This window comes from Cadophora gregata (assembly GCF_030347475.1).
Source record: "Cadophora gregata isolate MNR1 chromosome Unknown scaffold_11, whole genome shotgun sequence".
Lineage (NCBI taxonomy): Eukaryota > Fungi > Ascomycota > Leotiomycetes > Helotiales > Ploettnerulaceae > Cadophora > Cadophora gregata.
This window is the reverse complement of record NW_026695934.1, coordinates 1,607,846-1,629,284: the sequence shown is the minus strand read 5'-3', so window position 1 is coordinate 1,629,284 and position 21,439 is coordinate 1,607,846. Positions and strand designations below refer to the sequence as shown.

The following is a 21,439-nucleotide window of genomic DNA, read 5'->3' as shown; positions in this document are numbered from 1 at the left end:
TCGGCTGAAATGTCTGAGAGTACCGCACATGTGCAAGAATTCGAGCCATGGGAAGCTTGTGTCTTCGGCGGTCTAAACTGAAGGCGAAGCTGTGTTCTCGAACACAAAAGTGCAGAGACTATAGTTTCAAAGCAAAACCTCTTGTTCTTGGACAATCTTACAAGAGAAGGGGTGTCAAGTTTTCTCTGGAGCGAGATGGAGCTTCACAACAGACTCATGCCACACATAGTTCTGTCCATCGGTTAGGCTTGGCTCAAGTATGACTGCTCTATGCGATGCTCGAAGACTACCATTTGATCCTACTTGGATATGTTCTGGTGAGAGAAATCATCTGGCGAAGTACTTTGGAAGATCTGAGAATGGGATATTGTAATGGTACAGTGTATGCCCATATTTGTAGAGTTTTCTGACCACCGCATAGCTACCCATATTATCATTGTGTTCGACAATTTGAGAATCCACTCAGTTCCGTTTACCGATCGACCTTATGAGTAAAACCAGCTCCGGGTCTTTCTTATCGTTTGCGAAATGGATTACAGAATTTTCCTCGGAATTGGAGTTGGTGACGAGGTGTTATCTGCCGTATTGAAAGGCAGACTTGTCAAGACGAACCGATTCTCTGGATAACCTCTGAAGCTTCCAATGGACAGACTTGTTCGTTCCAGTTTGCCATTAGGACTCCAATGTAGCAGAGCGGGGAATGTGTCCGTGGCAGTCCATCGCTCGGAGGCCATTCCCGTACAGAACAGTACCATCTCCTATTATGCTCGGATTGTCATTTTTCCAGGTAATATTCATCGGTAACAGTTTCCAACCTCATCGTCTGCCCGGCCTGTCATGAAAAGGTCATCTCTCTTCCAACAGGAACCCAGATATTGGTGAGACCCTAGTTGGCAAGACCATGATTTGCAAGAGCAAAAGCGTTCTCAATCCCGCCAGCGACTGTACCCAATTCATCTTGAACGAAAGCGAAACGCCGGAGGGCCAGGAGGATATGGATCGACTGCCAGACTAATGTCCATCTTGATGAAGAAACCTCTAGATAATAGATACCTACCGAGGCCAATGACTTTTCCACCACGCATGGGAAACGCGGGGATGGCAAGAAAGGACATCAGGATGGTCCCCCGGCTAGATGGGTAAGCTTCAGCAAGTAAGTTGGTAGCCACCTAGGAAGGGTGGCATATTTGGCGATTGAGTTTGTGGGGCCGACGGGTGGGCACCCGCAGCGAGGTTCTCGGAGTGTCCTCAGGTACGCAATAAATGACGACAGATTCGCGTCTGATTGATTCGCGGATGTATGAGCGACGAACACGTTTGTTTGACGCGACATTGGTACGAAAGAGCACGTTGGAGTGCTACTGTTGACGTTCCCCATCTACCTACGTGACTACGATCAAGTATAGTAGCCGAGCCAAGCCGAGCCAAGCCGAGCGGACTTGCTCGTGTTACGTCCACCAGTCTAGTTAACCTTAGGAATGATTTATCCTCACAACCAATTTACAGCGTGAGACGAGACGGCCAATGGTTCGACTTGGTCAGAACCGTCTTCTCGGTATTCCCTACTCCAACCTGAATCATAACGACAACGACAACGACAACGACAACGACAACGACAACGACAACGACAACGACAACGACAACGACAACGACAACGACAACAACAAGCACCCGTCATCCAGTCAGAGTATCCCTGACCTGACCTGACCCAAGACGTCCCAGGCCATGCATGGAACACGGGCAAGCTTCAGTGCCCTGCACCCTGCATCCTGCACCCTGCACCCCACACTTCCCCGGCCCCCTCAACATGACTTGAGAAACCCACGGTCTTCCATTTCTCCAGCTAACACTTGCTGCAGTTTGGAGCTCAAGACTCGAAAACAGGGGAGAAGGGGAGAAACGATCGTTCCAGTCGGTGCAGGTTCGGTTGTCTTTTCTTTTCTTTTCTTTTCGTTTCTTTTCTTTCCATTTCAATTTAATGGTCTGGAGAAGAACTGTGCGATCCACCGTACCTTCCCGTGTCTATTTACATGGCCTTCACTTACCTCCATTCCAGGGCACCTCCTACCTATTTACCTGACTCGGCAGCTATATAGATCGAGCAGACAGTGCTCGCCCAGAGCTCTCGACGATTGGCTATGGTACTGTGCCGTCTTTGAGTGCCTGCCTACCTCCAGTCGTACGAGCATCCTAATCCTAATCCTCGCGATGGAGTTACCACCGTTGACTGGACCGCCGACATATGGCCCTGCGGCATGCCCTCATTGTAGCCAAGTCTTCAGCCGCAAGGAACATCTGGATCGACACCTCCACCGGCATTCTGGAACAAGATCATTTCGATGCTCTGTCTGCAACAAATCATTCTCGAGGAGGTTCGTGTGCTTCTTTCTGTCTTTCTTCCACACTGCACCTCACTTGCTGGACTTACCCTACATGTTCATGCTCATCCTTCGTTCACCCAGCCCCGCCCAAGATGTGTACTGTTGATGTTCAGAAGCTTGACCCGCGAGCTTACTTACCCTGCGTGTATTGTAGAGACACTCTTGCTCGACATCAGATTGTTCATGGATCTTTCCGCAGCCCAGAGGCGTCAAGAAGACAATCATTGGCGCCTCACCGAGGATGTCAGGCCTGCCAGGAGTGCGCAAAGGCCAAATCCCGGTGCCACGGCGGTCAGCCCTGCCACAGGTGCGTTCGTCGAGGCCTTTCTTGCCAATTTGAGCCCAGGTCGCGGCCTCTGAAGGTTACTCCACTCGTATCCACTACCACGAGCATGGACGAATCAGTGTTGGGGCCCAGAACCGCAGTATCAAACGTCATTAATGAGACTCAGCAAGCGAACACTCAATTAAACATGGACTTGCCATCTTTGGAGTTGCCGCTTCCCCCAGCGAGTCCGAACCTTCACTATCGGGCATCTCTCAGTCTCCCAAGCAATGCTTCTACTGCGAATGTCACAGCAGTACAGAACGACCTTCCTCCATCTGAAAGTCATTTTATGGTTGCGACGCCCGGCAGCGTTCTCGGTGACTGCTCACTCTGGCAGGCGGATGACCTATATTCGCTAGATCCCATATTCTGGGGCTTCGATGAAGTCAATAGCACTGATAACCAAATGGAAGTGACAGCATTTACTGGAAGATCGTTTTCACCAGCTGCAACTCGAACTACAAGTTGCTTCAATGCAATCCCATCTCCCCGTCCGTCAGAGCACGGTCTAGATGCAAATACTACGGAGCCTGGACTCAATGAAAATAACGCAGCCTTGCGTCCAACTTCAAACACCTATACTCCGTTGCACTTCCCACCACCAAGCCCAGAAGACTACGATGTTATCCAGAAAGAGGATTCTGGTCATGTCCACAGCATAAGTCCTCCCGCGTACCACAAACTACGCTCCTTTTTGAATGATAATATTGACCCCAGAAGTTCGCACATACCCTCAATCGAGTTCTTTCATTCCTTTGTGCAACTGTATTTCGAGTACTTTGACACTTTATTCCCCTTCATACATCCTTCGGTGATGGGCGAAGACGGCCTCTCCTGGCTTCTACTTCTAGCCGTGAGTTCCATCGGCTGTCAGTACTCTGGTGTGAAACATGGGACGGATATCTCCAATGTTCTTCACGAGATGTTAAAACTTGCAATCAGACATGAGGTATGTTCAATTGTCATTCTCGGCGCATTCGTCTCACAGTGGTGCAGATGCCAGATCCTCTGCAGACAGCTAGCCTTGACTTTGTACAGAGTATGTTTCTAAGAGATGCACGAATGATATTTTCTGGGTTGAACAGGCAACAATTAAAAGTGCAGTTCGAGAGAAACACGCTGGTCACTTTATGTAGATCTATCGCCCAAACTTCAGCTGCGCGAGAGACCCCGTTAAGACATGGTCGTGATTCCCAAGTCAAATATCGAGATTGGCAGTCCTGGTTAAGCAGCGAATCCATGACTCGGCTGATGTACTCGGTTTTTGGTGAGTAAGCTTCATTGCTGTTGGTCGCAAGGATACAGGCTAACATGTGTAGGCTTGGATTGTCTTCAAATGGTTCTGTTTGATCTCTACCCCATGTGCAACATGAGAGATCTCGCAATGTGCAATTCTACGGACGACAAGCTATGGGATTGTCTAGAGGCTTCGAGCTGGGAAGCTGAATTTGGGTCACGAAAAGGTTGGATTCTTGTCATCACGCCAAATCACAATCTAACGCTTTTGCTAGATCAGTCGGAACTCTCGCGACAGAATCCGCAAACACTACCATCCTCGGTTACGCAAAGTGTGCCTACCTTGGCTCTTTATGCCCAGGAGAAGTTTATCCTGGACAATTTGAACATTCTCTCTCGCCCCAGTTCCAGCCTACCGCCAAAGTTGACTAGCAGTCTCCCCATACCAGTTCCGTCACTGCAACAGTTGGCTACGCCCTTCAGCACCGCCGTTGACAATGAATTGCATATATCCAGGTTCGCCTCAAAGACAGAGCCTCTATTTCACATTATAAGTATCCTGAGAAGGGTACCACTACGAAGACTTTACTCGTTCTCTGGCTGGCAGACTAATGCGGCGGAAATCGAAGAGTCTGAAAAATCCCTCGAGAGCTGGATGCAGGGTAATGAAGAAGCTGCCAGGGAATGTCTGTGGCATGCTGCGGTGGGATTCAGCACTCTACGCAGCCAATCATATATTTCTTGCCATGCGCCTCTGTGTATGCTAGTGGCGGCAATATATATTTGGGCGTACGACAAACTTAGTCATTATAACGTACTAAAGGCAGATACCATCACTCGTACGAATACAGTCCGACTTGACAGCCTTCAGGATCCTACTCGTGTTGAGAAGTGGATCAAGGGAGAGTCAGGGAGCTCCCGCATATATATCAGAGAAGTTGGCATATTGAATGGCTCAGAGAGTATTTCACGTCTTTTGTTAGAACTTGAGAGATCGTTACTTGGTCAGACTGCATGGCCAGGTCTCTGCGGAGGAATTGCATTTGCAATCAGGGGCATCATTAACGGAGGGTTACCTTTACGTCAGCCAGAGTGACGTTCCACAAGCTGTATCCTCTTGTTTGTTTAATCTAGCTTCTATACGCGCTATAACATGGGAAGAAAGGATATCTGCATGACATATATCTAGTCCTTCAGTTCTGGTGCGTCATCCATGATCTTCTTCTTGGATATTAAGTCTCTGACGCTGTACCAGACATAAGCCAGATTCATAACTTGAGCAGCAATGAACATGAACACCATTCCCAGAAGCGTAGAGGTGTCAATGGGCTGACGTTGTTAGTAGTTGTCCGAATATAGCTCGAGACTACCACATACCATGAGGTTCGAACCTCCACTTTTTGCAACCCACTCGAACGTACGAGGAATCATTTCATCTTCATATTCTCTGCAAGCTGCTGCTATAGCTTCAACCGAGGTTCCTTTATTCGACTCAGCTTCGGTATGCAATCGGACGAGGAGTGGCAAAATAGTTGCTGCATCTCGCATCGACTGATTGCCGCCCATTCCTCTGTTTGCACTCGATTATTATCCGTTTTTACTTCATCGCCACATCTATTTCGCAACTTACCTCGTAGGGAGCATTGCATGCATAGCATCTCCCATAAGCCAGACCCGTGGATGTCCTCGTTCAGGGAACTCCTCTGACCTCACTTTTGCTCGCCAATCTTTCGCTGGGCGCTTGCTCACACGAGCACGATATAGGTAGATGTCTGAGCCCTTTACTAGATTTAGGATTTCATGACTGTAGACAAGCCAGGTTAGCTACCTTCCCGGTCAAATAGAACTTGTACTGACTACTCAGGTGCCCAACCGCGCAACGCACAACTGATGATATCCCATTTTTCTTCATTACTCTTTTCCCATATGTCGGCAGGACAAGCATCTGCTGGGATGTGAATGCCGAACATTGAGGAGGATAAAGTCTCATCCACAGCCATCTTGCCATCGTCGCCTGACTTGTCTGGTAGATACGCTGGACGAGGCTTAGCATGTATGTGATGACGACCCCGCGTATGGATACGTGACTCACCACAAAAGTACAGGGGTATATTGTCCGCCATAGCCATAATTGGGGTTTCACGAAGCGCTGGTGTCATAGACAGGTAGTTCTTTGTAGGAAGATCATTCTTGGCACTCATGCTGATATGACTCTCTACTTGGGATATGTTATTCAGGCCCAGGGTGCGGTTCACCTGCACAACAGAACCTGTGTCAGCAAGTGCTTCATACGAAGAAGTTGGTTTCTCTGCATATTTGACGGAGATATGTACCTTTGAGTGACTACCATCTGCTCCGATCAGAACATCGCAGTCAACCGAGCCCCCGTCTTCAAACCAGACCCGCACACGCTCTTGAGTCGAGCCCGGGTTGAGGATCTCATAGCGCTCAAAACTGCGCTCGTACTGCAGTATTCCCGCAGCAAACACAGGGTCCGCGAGGCTATCACGCAGAATTCCTCTGTTGATTGGTGCTGACTTGCTGTAGACTGGAAAGCGAGTCAGGTCGATGAGTTTGCGGAAATCCTCGCTGTAGAAAACCGGAGCGCTGGACTTCATGCCGCCTGATCGCCCGAATTTTGATACGATAGTATTGATCTGCTCTTGGCTCAGGCAAGCACGCATACCTTCCAGTGCTGGTGCTCCCAGCCTTATCTGGTATCCTTCCCGCTTGGCGTGTCGCTTTGTTCTCTCGTAGACCACGGTGTTGACATTGTTATGAATGAGCCCGTTGGCCAACAGACTGCCAGCAAGACCGGAACCAAGTATGATAACTTTGAAAAAGCTTCTGTCCTGTTCAGTGGGCATAATGGAGGTCCGAACACAGCCAGAGTTCGAAGTGTGTGATAAGCTGTCGAAGGACAATGTCAATCAGAAGTCGAATGTCTGAACCAGCTCCTGAGGATCAGTGTCATTACATTATATATCAAATCAGAAGTCCCATGTCCTATCCTACGAGTGTCGTGTCCGGTGGAGATTGTATCCTCGTCAGTGCAGGGCACATCACTTCGGCTCCACCCCCTCACCATCTCCACCCACATAAAGCTTAACCTAGCTCTGAACTGCCGGCCACCCGCGCCATTTACTCCCTGAACTCAAAAATGAGACGATGCCAACTACAAATGTGAAGGAGAACCCGCGGATTGCCCCAATCTTGTGATCTATTATAGAAGTGCCATTCCCATGCCGCGACTCGATAGCAATTTTCACCCGAGCTACACCTTCTTTCTGTATAGTTCCTGCAATATTTAGGTTTAGATATGGCCCACATTAGGTCTGAAGAAACAACACTTGAGTGGTTTGGTAGGCCTCTGTTTCTTCAACTAACTTAGTACATTCTCTCTTTTACGTCCCTGAGTGGCTGACCTCTACAAGGTGCCACTACGTTTCGGTTGCGTAGCAAAGGAGTAACCATCTTCCTGGACACCTGGCTGGACAGACCCTCGGTTCTTCCAGTATACCTATCCGTCAACGATGTCACCGAAGCAGACTATATCTTTATATCGCACGCACATTTTGATCAGTAAGAACACTCGGCAATATCTTCCATCCTGTACTAACCCATGGCAGTCTCCCAGGCGCGGATCGCATTGCCATCAAGACCGGGGCGATTGTGATCGCGAACTGCGAAGCAATATCTCATCTCAGAGCCGCGGGCGTTCCAGAAGCACAATTGATGCCCGTCGCAGGTGGTGAGCGGATTCCTCTTTTCACCAAAGGCTTTCGTCAAGCCGCAGCCGCTGGAATAATAGAGCTTCAGCCAGGACCTCCAGCAGCGCCACCCGTTCCACATCACTCACTGGCTGCCTTTTCTGTTCATGTCTGGCCATCCCTTCATTGCCTGATGCCCGGAAGCCATACGGATATCCCGGATGTGATTGACTCTGGGAAGAGGTACACAGGCGAAGCCAGTCCATACAGCTGCACAGTTGATGTCAATCGTGGTATGAAGTATGGGCTTCTCAACATGGGAAATTCGATGCCTCGAGATGCGATGGTTGCAGGCGTGCAATCCTTCGTGGATTACATTTCCGATAAACGCAATGTCTTTTCAGGCTACGATGGTGGCCAACTGATGTACAATATTCTCTTGGGCGACAAGACGATACTCTGGAGTGCTCACCTGGGTGCCTACAAGGAAATCATGGTTAATCTGGAGCCGAAACCAGATCTAGCAATCTTAGGTATTGCCGGTCGTGGGAACTTGAATGGTCGACCATACGATGGCTCGGCTGCAGAGTTTGCGGTAGATGAAATCAAATGGCTGAAAGAACCGAAAACAATCATTTGGTGCTTGCATGACGAGAGGTAAGCTTCAGCCAAATGTTTAATGTGGACGACACGGTTGGTTTACTGATCGTGCCTAGTGCTATAAAACCGTATAGGATCGATACTGGGCCTGCCACGGAGAGGGTACATCGAAAGACTAGGTCGAAGGTTTTATCCATGGAACACGGAGTGCTGATCAAGTTGGATTCGTGAAAGTATTCCAAATAGCAACTAAGATCGATGACAAAGTTCCACAGCCAATAGCAAGTGTAGTTTCATTCTCTGTGCCCGTCTCATCTCCAAACTTCCCGACTGTAACGAAAACTTCGCTTAAGCTGCTGGTTAAAGTAAACAACGAGCCATACACCACAATTTGAGAAGCTTCCCAGCTATGTTTCACATTATTTTTTGGTAAAATTAACATAGGCGTCGAGATACATGTACCTCCAGACCTCAAGACATAAGTATCGGTCCCACAGTCCCCCCACAGCTAGGGCTGCTCTGGGACGAGGCCCGGTGGCAAGTGCAGGTCCGGGCACCAAGATCCCCCGGTGCCACTCTACGCTGTGACTTAATGTGTGTCGAGTGAATGTCGAATCAAATCTTTGCGATTAATCATTTCTACAAACTACCACCAGTGGGTGGCTTGCGGGTAGTGCGGCACCGACGAATATTCGAGTCTCATTTACTATCCCCCCCCCCAACCCCCCGGTTTGAATGTTAAATGTGAACTTTTGCGGGTCAGAGGCCTGACTTTCAAGTGCTGAGTGGTCAGAGGCCCTGGATAAAGCTAGAGCACGAGCCAGAATTAGGTCTGTTGTAAAAGTAAGGGTAGCTGTAGAAGGTTCGAGAGGACTACAAGGGCTTGAAGTAGCGATTTCTGTTGGATAGACACCCTAGAAAGCTACCCACACTGACTCCAGTTTTCTACACATTTAACATTCAAACGGGGCGGGGGGGGGGGGGGATAGTAAAGAGGGTGGCCACAGATTTCCGAACCCTCGAGGGTTTGACGCCCGTTGGACGCCTGTTGCTATTCTGTTGCTTAGAGGCTTTATAACTTAGTCTCTAATCTAAGAGATATGATTTGATGATTTTAGCTACTTCCGCCTTAGTAAACTCTAAATCAGATCTAATTAGTTGACTGAGCAATAGTCTTCTAATAGAAGCCTTTAAAATAAGCCACATTTAGAGCCCTTACTATTGAAATCTGGAGATTTTGTTTATTTACAGTACTGTACTAAATCTTTAACTTTCCACAAAAGCTAGGGTTCGGAAATCTGTGGCCACCCTCTTTAAGAATAATGTGGGCGCTGGATCACTGAACAAACCCGTGCGGGGGAGGGGGAAGCGGGTCATGTGGACATCTTTCACTCGGCTAGAACTTCAAAACCCCCCTCTTGGCCAGACTCGAATGTTATGAACCACTCCATCTACAAAGTGGCTGCTTTCAAAAATTGTCTTAATTCTCATATCCGGCCTGGAAGCCATCATTTTGACCATGTACCGCGTCCCTCAAATATCCACCGTACTCACCGGTAGTACCGTTCTGTTTACGGCCACCATTTTCATTCTCTGTTCTTTCATTTACAAATTACTCTTTGATCCTCTCAAGCATATTCCCGGCCCATTCGCGGCCCGCCTCAGTCGGTTGTGGGAGCTTAAGGTTACACGTCAAGGTGATTTCCAGAAACAGCATCTCGAACTTCACCACAAGTACGGTATGTTTTGTACTCGCTGCAGTATCCACGATTCTTCTAAGTTTTCCTGTCTACAGGGAAAATTGTACGCCTAGCGCCGAACAAGTACAGCTTCTCAGATCCAGAAATTGTCAAGCAGATCTATGGTCATGGATCGAAATTCGTCAAAGCTCCATTCTATGGGCCGTTCGGTAACCCAGATTATGTGCATGCTGATCTATTCTCGGAGCAAGATCCTAATCGTCATGCGGCAAAAAGACGAAAAGTCGCCTCACTGTACTCCATGACAACCCTACTTAGCTACGAACCATTTGTGGACAAATGCAATGCTACATTCTGCCAAAAGCTGTCAAATTTTGCTGCTGATGAAGTGTCGTTCGACGTGCCTCAATGGATGCAATTCTATGCTTTTGATGTCATAGGAGAGATATCGGTAAGTAGGCCAGTCTACAACCAAAGCAAACAAGAAATTAGCTAATGCATGAATGTTCCAGGTCGGACAGTCCTTTGGATTTTTAGATGGGAAAAGGGAGCACGACAACATTCTCGAAGCTATACACCAGTCAATGGTCTACGGATCCCGCGTGGGTTTATTTCCCGGTCTTCACCCCGTGATCTGCAAAATTGCTGCAATTGCTGGATTTCCCACTCCAGTTCAAGCCGTTATCGCCTACATCAATGCTCAGCGAGAGGCAAGGGAGACTGGATTGGCTCACAGTGATCGAGACGACTTTCTCACTAAGCTCAGAGACTTACGAGAGAAAGGGAAGCTGGGTGATCCGGACATATTCAATTCCTTGGGAGCAAACATTGCCGCTGGTTCCGATACGACAGGCGTAACAATGAGCACAGTCGTTTACTACTTGGCAAGGAGTAAGGATAAAGCAGAAACGCTTCAGCGGGAGATTGATATGCTCGAAGCGGGGCGGACGTTGTCCAGCCCAGTGACTTTCCAGGAATGCCAGAAGTTGCCATATCTCCAGGCAGTGTTGAAGGAGACATTGAGAATCCACCCTGCCACTGGCCAACTGTTGTCTAGGCTCGTCCCACCTGGGGGCGCGATTCTTTCGGGCCAGCACTTTCCTGAAGGGGTAAAGCACAATTATCTGGTTTTCTATAAAAATGCAGGACTGATGCCTCGAATAGGTAGAAGTTGGCACAAGCCCGTGGCTGATACATTTCGATCCCAATATTTTTGGCTCGAATGTTCATGAATTCCGTCCCGAGAGGTGGCTCGAAGATGCAGAACGTGCCAGAACCATGGAATCTAGCTTGCTTACTGTAAGTGTTCACTTTAAAACTTGAAATCGACGAGTTCCTGTGTCGCGCCTCTGAAAAGACAAAGAAGGAATACAATTGCTAATAGCTATTGGCGGAGATAGTTTGGTGCCGGTGCCCGAACATGCCTTGGAAAGAATATCAGCTTGCTTGAGATCAGCAAGTTGACGTTTCAGCTGTTCTCCAAATTCAACTTTGATTTGTCTGAGCCGGAGCGGGAGTGGGACCTGGACATGGTTTGGTTTGTAAAACAGAAGTTCAATGCTCGGGTCAAGGTACGGCAGCAAAAGTATACAGCTGAGTGATACACATAACATCTGTATATTGAGCATTGGTTCTGCAGCTGAGCTGCTACCAGTATTCAAGTGCAACCTCCGCAAATGTTGAGAAGATAAAGCGAATAACGAGGTTGCCTAAGCAATGGTAGTGAAAGAGCAGGACCTCGAGTACCTCTTCGTCAGGTACCTGTGCTGTTGACTCCGTAAGCGAAAACGCTTGCCCACCCCCGCCCCCGCCCCCGCCGGCTTGTTTTGGTTGGAACGGGTGGGCACTGATAACGAATAAGCGAGCCTCCTGAATATTGTGGGGTAGAGGGTGGGTGAACTGTCGGCCCCGCCACCTTCACTCACATTGCTGTCCACCCATGCCATCTGTCCCAAAGCAAGATATGGATACCTAGGTAGGTTTCTCTGTATCCCCACCGACGATTTCGATCAGGAGCTTTTGAGCCCCGGCATGACCTACGTAACTCCTGGAGTCCTGGATCCAGATGCCCGCTGCGGAGCGTTGTTCCACTGGTCTGGGGATCTGCAAGGCAGGAAATGGGGCGACATCTGTGTTGGGAAGTTGCTGCTTTGCTGCTAATTATGATGTGAATGTTTGTCGAGCTATCATTGTGATTGTGTGAATTGTACTGCGCGCAACCTTTGTTTCTTTACATACGTGGTATTATTGTGTACTGCTTCATATGCAAACAGGGTCATTTCTTTGCAGCTTGCATATGCACTGTAGTGCTGCTGATAAGCCACTCAGAAGTGGTAACCCTGCCCTGTATTGCCTTTCTTTGTGCCCTTTCACTCCTTGTGAACTCATCATTTGAGCTTCAGAACTGACGAGGAAAATCTCACCAGATGGGGAAAGGCAGCTTTCCTTTCAGAACTCCAACTTCGTTATCCTATGCTTCTGAGAAAAATACCCAAATCCTTCTGCTTTTCAACTTGAGAATTTTGTGCTTGCGTATCCCTGACGGCCAGTCTGTGATTCTACGATATCATTTATGGACCCAATCAAGTGGAGTATGGACCATTCTCCGTGACATTTATCACATCTCAATTCCTATCCGTTGTTAGTGTTCTGTATTAGGAAGTTTGCCCTTTAGTCTTTGTTCAGCACTTTTGCCTGTGAATGATTCCTCCCGTTTATGACAACTTTTCAAGACTGAAACTCGTCCAATTGGGTTACTATTGCGAAAATTCTCTCAAAGCAAAAGCCATGAAAAGATCTAAAGCGTTATTCACAGAATTGGTCAAATAACAAACCACATCTTCTATTCTTGATTGGTGCACAAAGGCATACGAATTACAACATGATTGCCTCCCATCCAGACCCTCGTAATTTCCTGCAGACACCCATGGTCCCCACCAAGGACAGCGTAGAGGTTCAATCTTGAATACCGAACTCTTGAACTTACTATTAGAAAGTCTTACTATTCTCTCCTCCACGATCCTGAAGCTTTGAAGGAGTGACAACAAGATGTTGAATCTTGCGTCCTTCGTTAAGCGTTGAGATGCGAGAACAAAGCTCTGGAAATTTATTAAGCTCTATCATTGTTCCAAGTTATCAATCTTAAAAATAATGAGAACATCCAGAAGCAGGCACATCAGTTATTGACTGTATTTTCCATTCACTGTCTGATATTCTGACAGGTCAGTCTATCCTTTTGAGGGAGCATTCGAGATCAAGTATCAACTCCCCTCCCCATCTTGACTCAGGACACTTCAAAGCTTTAGCAAGCGCCATCATCTCAACCAATACTGACTGACGTTGCTACTATAGCAACAACACCCACAATTGATTCCGGAAGGAAACTTGTAGAATCGTCAACCACTAATCGAAAAAGCCGGTCTCGACTAGCCTCATCTCTTAAGGAGCTTCTGGGATTTCATCATCGCCATGGCTGGCGACCAAGATGTTGTGGTGATTGAGGACGATGCTTTCATTACAATAGATGGCGATGAGGATCTTGACCATGATGGAGATATTGAGATCATATGCTCCGGTAAGCACATCAACGAGATAGATGAGCCCATCACTTTTTATTGGAAGCTAAACTTTCCAGCCACGGTATCTTTCAAATTTTGCCGTACTCGCAGGCTGCGCGATGATAGCATCCAATCGAGGCTGGCAAATTTCGTGACCGATGAAGCGAGGGTTAGCGTATATCACCTCATACTTTCTAGGCAATACAGAACCTGATGATATTTTTCAAGATTTTGTTTTAAGCACATTACTATAGCTTAGATATCCTCTTTTAATCTTAAGTCATTTCATAAATTGGTTATCGAGAATTATTGCTTTTCCCTTATTACGGGTGCAGCTCGCTTTATCGGTCACGAAATTTGCCGGCCTCGAATTGTCAACATCCGTTAGCTCTCGAACCGAGCCCCTATTCACACGATCAGCAGATCCAATACAGCCAAATGGAAGTGCTTCTCCGACTAACTCCACATTTCATCAGCCCAACTGGGGCTTTGAAGCATAAAAGTCAACGACTACAAGCCAAACCAAGACCATCAAGTCTGCTCGAAATAGATCAGAGTCTGTCCTCGGACCTCGACCACTTGCAGGGTATTCGTCACCAAGTTCTGGTCCGAGATCCTTTGGTGGGAGTGCTCAACAACCGTTTGATCTCGAGGATGAGGATGCTATGATGTGGATGAGAATGGGAGTGGGAACTGGACAGCGCGAAGCTGGCAGCAGTAAAAGACCAATCCGGGTTGAAGTCGAAGACATTGACGTGAGCATGGGAATACAAAAACGAGCCTCCAGTCCTCAATTGTCCAACAGCGAGCGAAGCGCAAACCACAGAATCTCCAGTTCATCCATCTCTCGCCACCGAAGATCTATGAGAAAGAGGTCGAAGCAAAGAAGCAGTGTGGGAAGAAATCCTCCATCGGGTACGATCGCCGAAATCCGAGTATCTTTGACCCATGGCAGCGAATAGAAACGGCCCGCGCAAAAGACGCAATGTTGAAACCTAAGAAAACGATCCAACTGAAAAATCAAAGCTTCCTTCGCATCAAAGATATCCTCCACAACATGCCAAACGCAAGAGGTTCGTCTCCGTGGTCACCGCCTCCAAAGAGCTCGTGATTTCAATGGCTCCTTGAGAAGAAACTCAACGAGCTCGTTCTATGTCTTGAAGTTGACCATGACGATCCACGCATACCCGTCGAGCAAAGAACCGTCGAAGTTGGTATCAATGACTTCGAAAAGATTCGGAACTTCCGTTTCACGAATGAGAAATTTCCGCTTGGGAGAAATTGCGATCCAAAGGAGTTTCGAAGTATGGAACATGCTATTCTAGATGGTGCACTGACTGTCAGATGGAAGTATACATGTACGTATGAGAATGCAGCCGACAGACATCATAATATCTACAAGGAAACGTCATTGGAGAGGCTGAGAGCCGATGAATGTACTCCTGGGTTCGAGATCTCGGACAAAGTGCGATGTACTCATTGGAGAGGGGAGACTATGCCAGGGGGAGCGTATCGACCGTCGTCGGAAAATGAAGATTTGGTTATTGCTCCAGACGGTCTAGGAAGGCATGCAACCAGTCTTTTATGGACTTCTGCCAAGGATGTCCGAATTCTGAAAGGCGAGAAGCCGAACTTCTGATATGAAAGCACTGCTCCGAATAAGAAAGAGAAACGGAAATACAGTGCCATCAGTGTCAAATCTACAGAAAGTCAGGCATTGAATTCAACACCAAAGCGCGCCCGGCAGGAGAATGATGGAGTCGAGGAGGCCCGAGAAGGGTTCTCAAGAGTTCACTTGCAAACTGCCGCTAGCCGGAGTCCGATGGCAGTTGATCATCTTCCACCGCCAGCACACCAGACAAGCAATCCTCCAACGATAGACCTCTCATCCAACCTACCTCCAACAATTGATATCATATCGTCAGAGCCATCAAAGCCAGAATCTTACAAAAGACCTTGCTCGTCATTTCGACAGTCCAATGGCCCCACAGCGAGAATCGCGGGCCAAACCTACACATACGGCGACGCATTCTGGGGGGGTGGTGGTTCATCTCGCGGCGCCACAATGGCAGGCCTCCGCCTAAAATGGGGGTTCGACTTCAATAAACACGCCTGTCTTTCCTGGCGTGCTAACTTTCCCTCATCACAGTGCCACGAAATGGCAGCCCATGAATTCGTCGACCAAGCTCAGAGAGCAGCCGATAATGGTCACCCAAATATGATGAATGTTGATATCCTTCACTTGTCTCCACCTTATCAGTTCTTCTCACCAGCTCACTCCAAAAATGGGCCGAACGATGAGATGAACGTCGCAAGTTTATTCGCGGTGCAGATGGTCATCGATGTTTCGAGGTCGAGAGTTGTTACGTTGGAGCAGACTTTTGGAATTGCATGTCCGAGATTCAGGTTCTATTTCAATGCTCTGATTCAGATGTTCACTTCGCATGATTTCTCGGTAAGATGGGCGATCGTGCCGTTGGCTCAATGGGTATGTCGTTATCTCGTCCATTCGACGACCGCATAAAATGTGTATCTCACTTGGAAGCAGGGGCTCCCACAACGACGGAAGAGATTGATTGTGATTGCTTCCTGGTAGGCACATCTCATGCAGTTTCTCGTAACCAACTCAAACTGACACCCATCAGTCCTGGCGAACGTTCTGCCAAGAATCCCTCCCCCAACCTACTCTGGTTCAGATTCCGAATCCGCACTGAGTCTTCCACCCTTCGTCTCCGCCAACAAAATTCTCAAGTCCATCCCGGCAGAAGCTGCAGATCACGACATCGAGTCTGTCGTGTGGGTTCCAGATAGACATATGCCACCGTGGGATGGATCGAAGATCTGACCTCGGGCCATGACCACATTTGGTGGTCAAAACTATCATCCGTCTGGAACAAGAGAGCTAACGTTGCGGGAGTATGCTTGTTTACAAGGGTTTCCGACTGCTCATGTCTTCCGAGGCAGCGATATCAAGAAGCAGATTGGAAATGCGGTTCCGCCGGTGGTGGCAAAGGTGTTGTTCGAAGCATCAAGGCGGACTTGGAGAAGACTGATGGAATTGAGGGACCAGAGTTGATTGAGTGATTGAGATTGAAGAACTCTGGGCCCTGAACTTAATAGATGTTGCCTTTAAAGCCTAGTGCATGCTTTCATCGAGTGTATTTTGGTTGGCGCTCTAGGGGATGCATGATATCGAAAGACAGTAACATGTCCATCGGGTAGAGTATTAAGGTAGTACAAGATGCCGAGGCCGCAGATCACAAAAGAATGTATCATGTAGATGCAAAGTGTAAAAGAAGATATATTTGAAGACTAAATGGCGCTGTTGAAGAAAACTCGATACTGAGAGTTACCCTGCCTGGACAAAAGCTCAGATGCCTCCACTTGGAGACACAACCACGATGCGGCGCGGTCATCCACGTATGTGGCTCAGCGGCTCGAACGACCTATTTTTGACAAGTCAGTGAAACGTCTTACAATATCATTTAAACTATTTTATGACTTGTCCATGTGTAGCTCAGTGATCTTGGTTAGAAACGTTCATGACTCGGAAGAGTTCACTATTTTCAGTGCGTTTTTTTAATCATTGCTGGAAGGGTGAAACAGGAAGTCGCAGAAGAAAGTATTTCGTGCTTACCATATGTTCTGCCTTGCAATCCATCATTCGCGCCTGCTGTTAGTCCTCGCAATGAAGTATAGCAAAAGGATGTTTGTGTAGGATGTTTGTGTAGGGATAGATGTGTTCGGCGCTAAATCCTAGGATCTTGAACGAGTTAGCCAGCTGCTCCTTAACAACAAGACAGATAGTATGGCAAGTTTGTATGGATTGTTCAGTATATGTAAGAATAAATCTCATCCTTCCGAGTGCTATAGAACCCCGGCGAGGGTCCCAACAATTCGGCGTCGATCGCAAATTATATCATCATGTAATTGGGTGATGGGGATATGGAAAGCATAGCTGCACTTACAATTGCTGTCGCTGGTATCCAGGAGTAAGATTGCGCGCCATACCGGAGCTGTCCATGTTGTGCAAACGAAAGCCGGGAGAATCGATGAGGTTGACAGAATTAAAGAGGTTCAAGAAGTTCTCGCGGTTTTGAAGTTCGCAAGCTCGACTTTTCGCGCTAAGGCGGCTGTCGAGCTAATGCATCCCTGCCTGAGGCGCTAAGCAAAATCTAGGGCTCGCTACACACCAGCGATTTCTTTGAATTTAGACTCCGCTTCCCGAACCAGCGACAACTTCAATCACATCGACACCCACGACAAATCGCCCAGTACGTTTTCTCGAAATCCTAATCCTTCCGCAACACTACCACTGCCAAACAACTAACACGCGCCATTCAGAAACTTTAAAATGGGAGACGCAGAGATCAAGGCTTCGTCGTGGAGACTGGTAGAGGTCGGCCGAGTCGTACTCATCGCTGAGGGACCTGCTGAGGGAAAGTTGGCTGCTATCGTTGAGATTATCGACCACAAGCGTGTATGTAGCTCTGATGGGCATTTGGAAGGTGAAAGTGCAAGGACTGATTGAAATACAGGTCCTTATCGACGGGCCATCAACAGACACCAAGACCGCTGTCCCACGCCAATCGATCGCTCTGGCTAAGGTCATCCTCACACCCCTCGTCCTCGAGAAGCTTCCAAGAGCTGCCCGAACCGGTGTTGTCAAGGCGCAATGGGAGAAGGCTGGTATTGAGGCAAAGTGGCAGGAGAGCGCGTGGGCCAAGAAGCGCAGCCAGAAGGAGCGCAGAAAGGCTCTTACCGATTTCGAGAGATTCAAGGTCATGAGATTGAGAAAGCAACAGCGATTCGAGGTCCGAAAGTCGTTGGCAAAGGTTAAGGCTTCGGCTTAGAGGGTTGTGCTGGTTTGGGGCTGCGATCATGACTGCATTAGGTTGCTGGATTCCTTTGCTTTCCGGGAAGCTTTGTATCCTACGTCAAATTTGACAGGCGTCTGAGCATAGGGACTTCAAAAAGACAATGAAGTACTTTCCAAGGAATAATTTGCTACGATAAAGAGAGATACCTCGGGATGGAAGTTATTTCTCCAGTGGCTTTTGCTTAGCATGGAAAGTGATTGAACATGAATCTGAATTTTTGAACCGAAAAATGTAGCTTAAATAATGATTGACAGTAAATTGACTTGAAAGAACTGCAATTGAACTTGCCTACTTGTTTTGATGCTCCCAACTCTCCAGATCATCGTTCCGGTGACCTAAGGTCTTAGCGAATTTCGCAACCCTAAAAGCTTCTCCATCTGGACAATCAACGAGATTCGAACAACCACCTCCATTTCACCCTCCATACCCCAGGTCAGTCCCTTCCATTCCTCGTCCCCGAACGCAAGCAGGTGTTCTAGTCCATCTCTGCCAGTTTATAAGCTCTGCGGGGTTCAGGCGCACACGAGAAAATTCGGAAATCAACTACTGGTTCCTCAATTGCTAACTGCTACCACAACAGACATACCACCCAACATGTCGAACCCACGCATTGAAGAGCTTCCAGATGATGAGCCCGTCTCCAAGAACGTCACCGCCGAGGATGACGGATCCGATAGCTCTGACTCCGAGGGAGAGGCTGCTGAGGCTGGCATCCCCGCCGAGGGTCAAATCGTCCATTCCCGCAACGAGAAGAAGGCACGCAAGTCAATCTTGAAGCTCGGCCTTGTCAAGGTCCCAGGCATCACCCGTGTTACCTTGAGACGACCAAAGAACGTGAGTACCACTGGGGTGCCTCGAAGCTTTCTGTTTTCTTCACCGGGTGGTCTACTAGCATGGCTACAAGGACGAGCCGCAGAAGCGTGGAAGTTCTTCAGCGTGGGACTTGTGCATTGGGAACTCTGCTAATCTCCATGTCCTACCTATTCAGATTCTCTTCGTTATCAACCAACCCGAGGTCTACAAGTCTCCTTCATCCAACACCTATATGTAAGCTTCCCCGAGGTACACCTCACAAGCTCCGTCTAACATTATACAGCGTCTTCGGTGAGGCCAAGATTGAGGACCTGAACTCTCAAGCTCAAGCATCTGCTGCCCAACAGCTCGCCGCCGCTGAGTCGCACGACCATGCTGGACACGACCACTCCGGTCATGATCACTCCCACGACCACGGAAAGGGCAAAGCTATCGATACCAGTGAGGACAAGAAGGATGAGGATGAGGATGATGGAGAGGAGGTTGATGCTACTGGACTTGAGGACAAGGATATTGAGTTGGTCATGACCCAAGCTAGCGTCTCACGAAACAAGGCTGTCAAGGCATTGAAGGAGAACGACAATGATATAGTCAACTCTATTATGGCTCTAAGCATATAGAGAGTTGACCTGTTATATTCGTCTGGCTGCTAGACTGAACTTGGCTCGTTGGAGGACGTTGTATGGAGCATGCGTACCCTGCATCTCTATCTGGGGATATGTATTCTGAAAAAGCACTTGTGGAACTTCAAGTCCAAATTCTCAGAAATTTGCACACTTGCTACCCAATCCTCGTGTATATTGTGACTACCCTATACCTGTTTGTTGTGGCGGAGATGAAGTACCTAAAAGTTTGTGCATTTACTCTGATATTTGATGTTCGCGACTATGTAGGCTGCCAGGAACTCCCCAATAGTATGAATCAAGAAATCGGTGCAGGGACGTGTACCAAGTTAGAGAACTAGGTAGACTTTGAACAATCGCTGCATAGCCTTATCTCAGATAGCCACTTCTTGCTTGAAAACCGCCCGCCTAGGTGCGCACAGACCTATTATCGCTATTGGTCTATTTACCTCTACTTACTGCGCATAGACTATTCATTAGTTTATTTACTTTAACTTACTCTTTAGCGCTATGCTACTGCTTAATTAGGTAACGCGTAGGTCCGGGCAGGTTTTCTCGCTACGAAGCGTCTGAGGGAAAATAGTGCTGATTTGTATGGAGATTAATTTCAAGCCGACCTTAATTCTTTAGTTACTTTACTATAACTTAACATATAACTATTTAAATAACTTCGGGTATACTATAGACGGTAGGTAATCTATTTATCTATTTAATGAAATATTTATTTTTACTTATATTGATTTCCTTAAGAGTAAAGTATACGTGCTAAGACTAAGGTGTTAATTTCTTACTCGTACTTAGCAGAATAGTCTAACCGGAAACCTCCCTAGTATTTTCTAATAATACCTTTATATATAGACCTGAATATCTTCTGAGGATTAGAAAGATATACTTAATTACCTCCTGTTATTCTTTTTATGATATTTTATCAATTGATAAAGTTATGTCTAAGTAGGCGTTACTTGATATAGACTCTTGCCTTTTTTTAGCTGGAAATACCTCTATGATTTCTTAACCACGTATTCTTATATAATACGAATTGATATCTGAGGATAAGAAAAGTATATAGAGTCGCCCTACGTTATCCTTTTAATTATAGCTTATTAGTTGATGAAGTTATAGCTAGGTAGGCGTTCCTGTGCTTTTGCGCTTACTTTTTTTTAGCCGGAAACACTTCTGCGATTTCTTAACTACGTATTCTTATATAATACGAATTAATATCTGAGGATAAGAAAGGTATATAGAGTCGCCCTACGTTGTCCTTTTAATTATAGCTTGTTAATTAATGAAGTTATAGCTAAGTAGGTGTTCCTGTGCTTATACGTTCGCGCTTTTTCAGCTAGAAACGCCTCTGTTATTTCTTAACTACACGCCTAGATATTACTGCTGACCTCTTGATAGGGTAAGATAATTATAGCGAGTAATATTATATTACTTTTTATTTGATAAGTCGTTGCTTATAAGAGTCGTATAAGTTCAAGTGTCGAGGTAGATACTAGCTACTGCCTTATGTCTATTTCACTTACTTTAACTTATTTCGGTTTCTTATCTGTACTCTAGTTTTTTAGTATTAATTAAATCATATTATATGTTATCTTATCTCCTATTAGC

General features: G+C 47.1%; 10 protein-coding genes across 10 annotated transcripts; 9 read left to right on the top strand and 1 right to left on the bottom strand.

The window, feature by feature from the left end:
• Positions 1–1,524: 1,524 nt before the first annotated feature.
• Positions 1,525–1,707, top strand: ONS95_002643 (uncharacterized protein; the record flags this gene model as incomplete). Its single annotated transcript, XM_058495908.1, has 1 exon — positions 1,525–1,707. One exon carries the CDS (start codon positions 1,525–1,527, stop codon positions 1,705–1,707), a length of 183 nt encoding a protein of 60 aa, XP_058354637.1.
• An 18-nt stretch (positions 1,708–1,725) lies between these two features.
• Positions 1,726–5,041, top strand: ONS95_002642 (uncharacterized protein; the record flags this gene model as incomplete). The annotated part of the gene is made up of 6 exons (XM_058495907.1): positions 1,726–1,921; positions 2,057–2,372; positions 2,536–3,658; positions 3,706–3,976; positions 4,029–4,172; positions 4,221–5,041. 6 exons carry the CDS (start codon positions 1,726–1,728, stop codon positions 5,039–5,041), a joined length of 2,871 nt encoding a protein of 956 aa, XP_058354636.1.
• Positions 5,042–5,130: 89 nt separating this feature from the next.
• ONS95_002641 (uncharacterized protein) lies at positions 5,131–6,812 on the bottom strand (the record flags this gene model as incomplete). The annotated part of the gene is made up of 6 exons (XM_058495906.1): positions 5,131–5,274; positions 5,323–5,515; positions 5,576–5,749; positions 5,803–5,980; positions 6,038–6,200; positions 6,279–6,812. 6 exons carry the CDS (start codon positions 6,810–6,812, stop codon positions 5,131–5,133), a joined length of 1,386 nt encoding a protein of 461 aa, XP_058354635.1.
• Positions 6,813–7,264: 452 nt separating this feature from the next.
• Positions 7,265–8,486, top strand: ONS95_002640 (uncharacterized protein; the record flags this gene model as incomplete). The annotated part of the gene is made up of 4 exons (XM_058495905.1): positions 7,265–7,307; positions 7,380–7,527; positions 7,575–8,312; positions 8,372–8,486. 4 exons carry the CDS (start codon positions 7,265–7,267, stop codon positions 8,484–8,486), a joined length of 1,044 nt encoding a protein of 347 aa, XP_058354634.1.
• A 1,213-nt stretch (positions 8,487–9,699) lies between these two features.
• Positions 9,700–11,691, top strand: ONS95_002639 (uncharacterized protein). The gene is made up of 5 exons (XM_058495904.1): positions 9,700–9,994; positions 10,051–10,406; positions 10,468–11,064; positions 11,120–11,254; positions 11,356–11,691. The coding sequence occupies exons 1-5, from the start codon at positions 9,775–9,777 to the stop codon at positions 11,554–11,556; spliced, it is 1,509 nt and encodes a 502-aa protein (XP_058354633.1). The 5' UTR covers positions 9,700–9,774; the 3' UTR covers positions 11,557–11,691.
• A 1,732-nt stretch (positions 11,692–13,423) lies between these two features.
• ONS95_002638 (uncharacterized protein) lies at positions 13,424–13,726 on the top strand (the record flags this gene model as incomplete). The annotated part of the gene is made up of 1 exon (XM_058495903.1): positions 13,424–13,726. One exon carries the CDS (start codon positions 13,424–13,426, stop codon positions 13,724–13,726), a length of 303 nt encoding a protein of 100 aa, XP_058354632.1.
• A 224-nt stretch (positions 13,727–13,950) lies between these two features.
• ONS95_002637 (uncharacterized protein) lies at positions 13,951–15,151 on the top strand (the record flags this gene model as incomplete). The annotated part of the gene is made up of 4 exons (XM_058495902.1): positions 13,951–13,956; positions 14,016–14,267; positions 14,318–14,585; positions 14,676–15,151. The coding sequence occupies 4 exons, from the start codon at positions 13,951–13,953 to the stop codon at positions 15,149–15,151; spliced, it is 1,002 nt and encodes a 333-aa protein (XP_058354631.1).
• A 183-nt stretch (positions 15,152–15,334) lies between these two features.
• Positions 15,335–16,357, top strand: ONS95_002636 (uncharacterized protein; the record flags this gene model as incomplete). Its single annotated transcript, XM_058495901.1, has 2 exons — positions 15,335–16,004; positions 16,158–16,357. 2 exons carry the CDS (start codon positions 15,335–15,337, stop codon positions 16,355–16,357), a joined length of 870 nt encoding a protein of 289 aa, XP_058354630.1.
• A 1,509-nt stretch (positions 16,358–17,866) lies between these two features.
• RPL14B (60S ribosomal protein L14B) lies at positions 17,867–18,365 on the top strand (the record flags this gene model as incomplete). Its single annotated transcript, XM_058495900.1, has 2 exons — positions 17,867–17,992; positions 18,051–18,365. 2 exons carry the CDS (start codon positions 17,867–17,869, stop codon positions 18,363–18,365), a joined length of 441 nt encoding a protein of 146 aa, XP_058354629.1.
• A 621-nt stretch (positions 18,366–18,986) lies between these two features.
• Positions 18,987–19,825, top strand: EGD2 (GAL4 enhancer protein; the record flags this gene model as incomplete). Its single annotated transcript, XM_058495899.1, has 3 exons — positions 18,987–19,226; positions 19,381–19,439; positions 19,489–19,825. 3 exons carry the CDS (start codon positions 18,987–18,989, stop codon positions 19,823–19,825), a joined length of 636 nt encoding a protein of 211 aa, XP_058354628.1.
• Between the last annotated feature and the right edge of the window lie 1,614 nt (positions 19,826–21,439).

Excerpts from the sequence above, each read along its gene's own strand:
- ONS95_002639 (XM_058495904.1), top strand. The coding sequence starts at position 9,775 with ATGTACCGCGTCCCTCAAATATCCACCGTACTCACCGGTAGTACCGTT. Across the intron at positions 9,995-10,050 it reads CGAACTTCACCACAAGTACG|GGAAAATTGTACGCCTAGCG; the intron begins GTATGTTTTGTA and ends TCCTGTCTACAG. Across the intron at positions 10,407-10,467 it reads ATGTCATAGGAGAGATATCG|GTCGGACAGTCCTTTGGATT; the intron begins GTAAGTAGGCCA and ends TGAATGTTCCAG.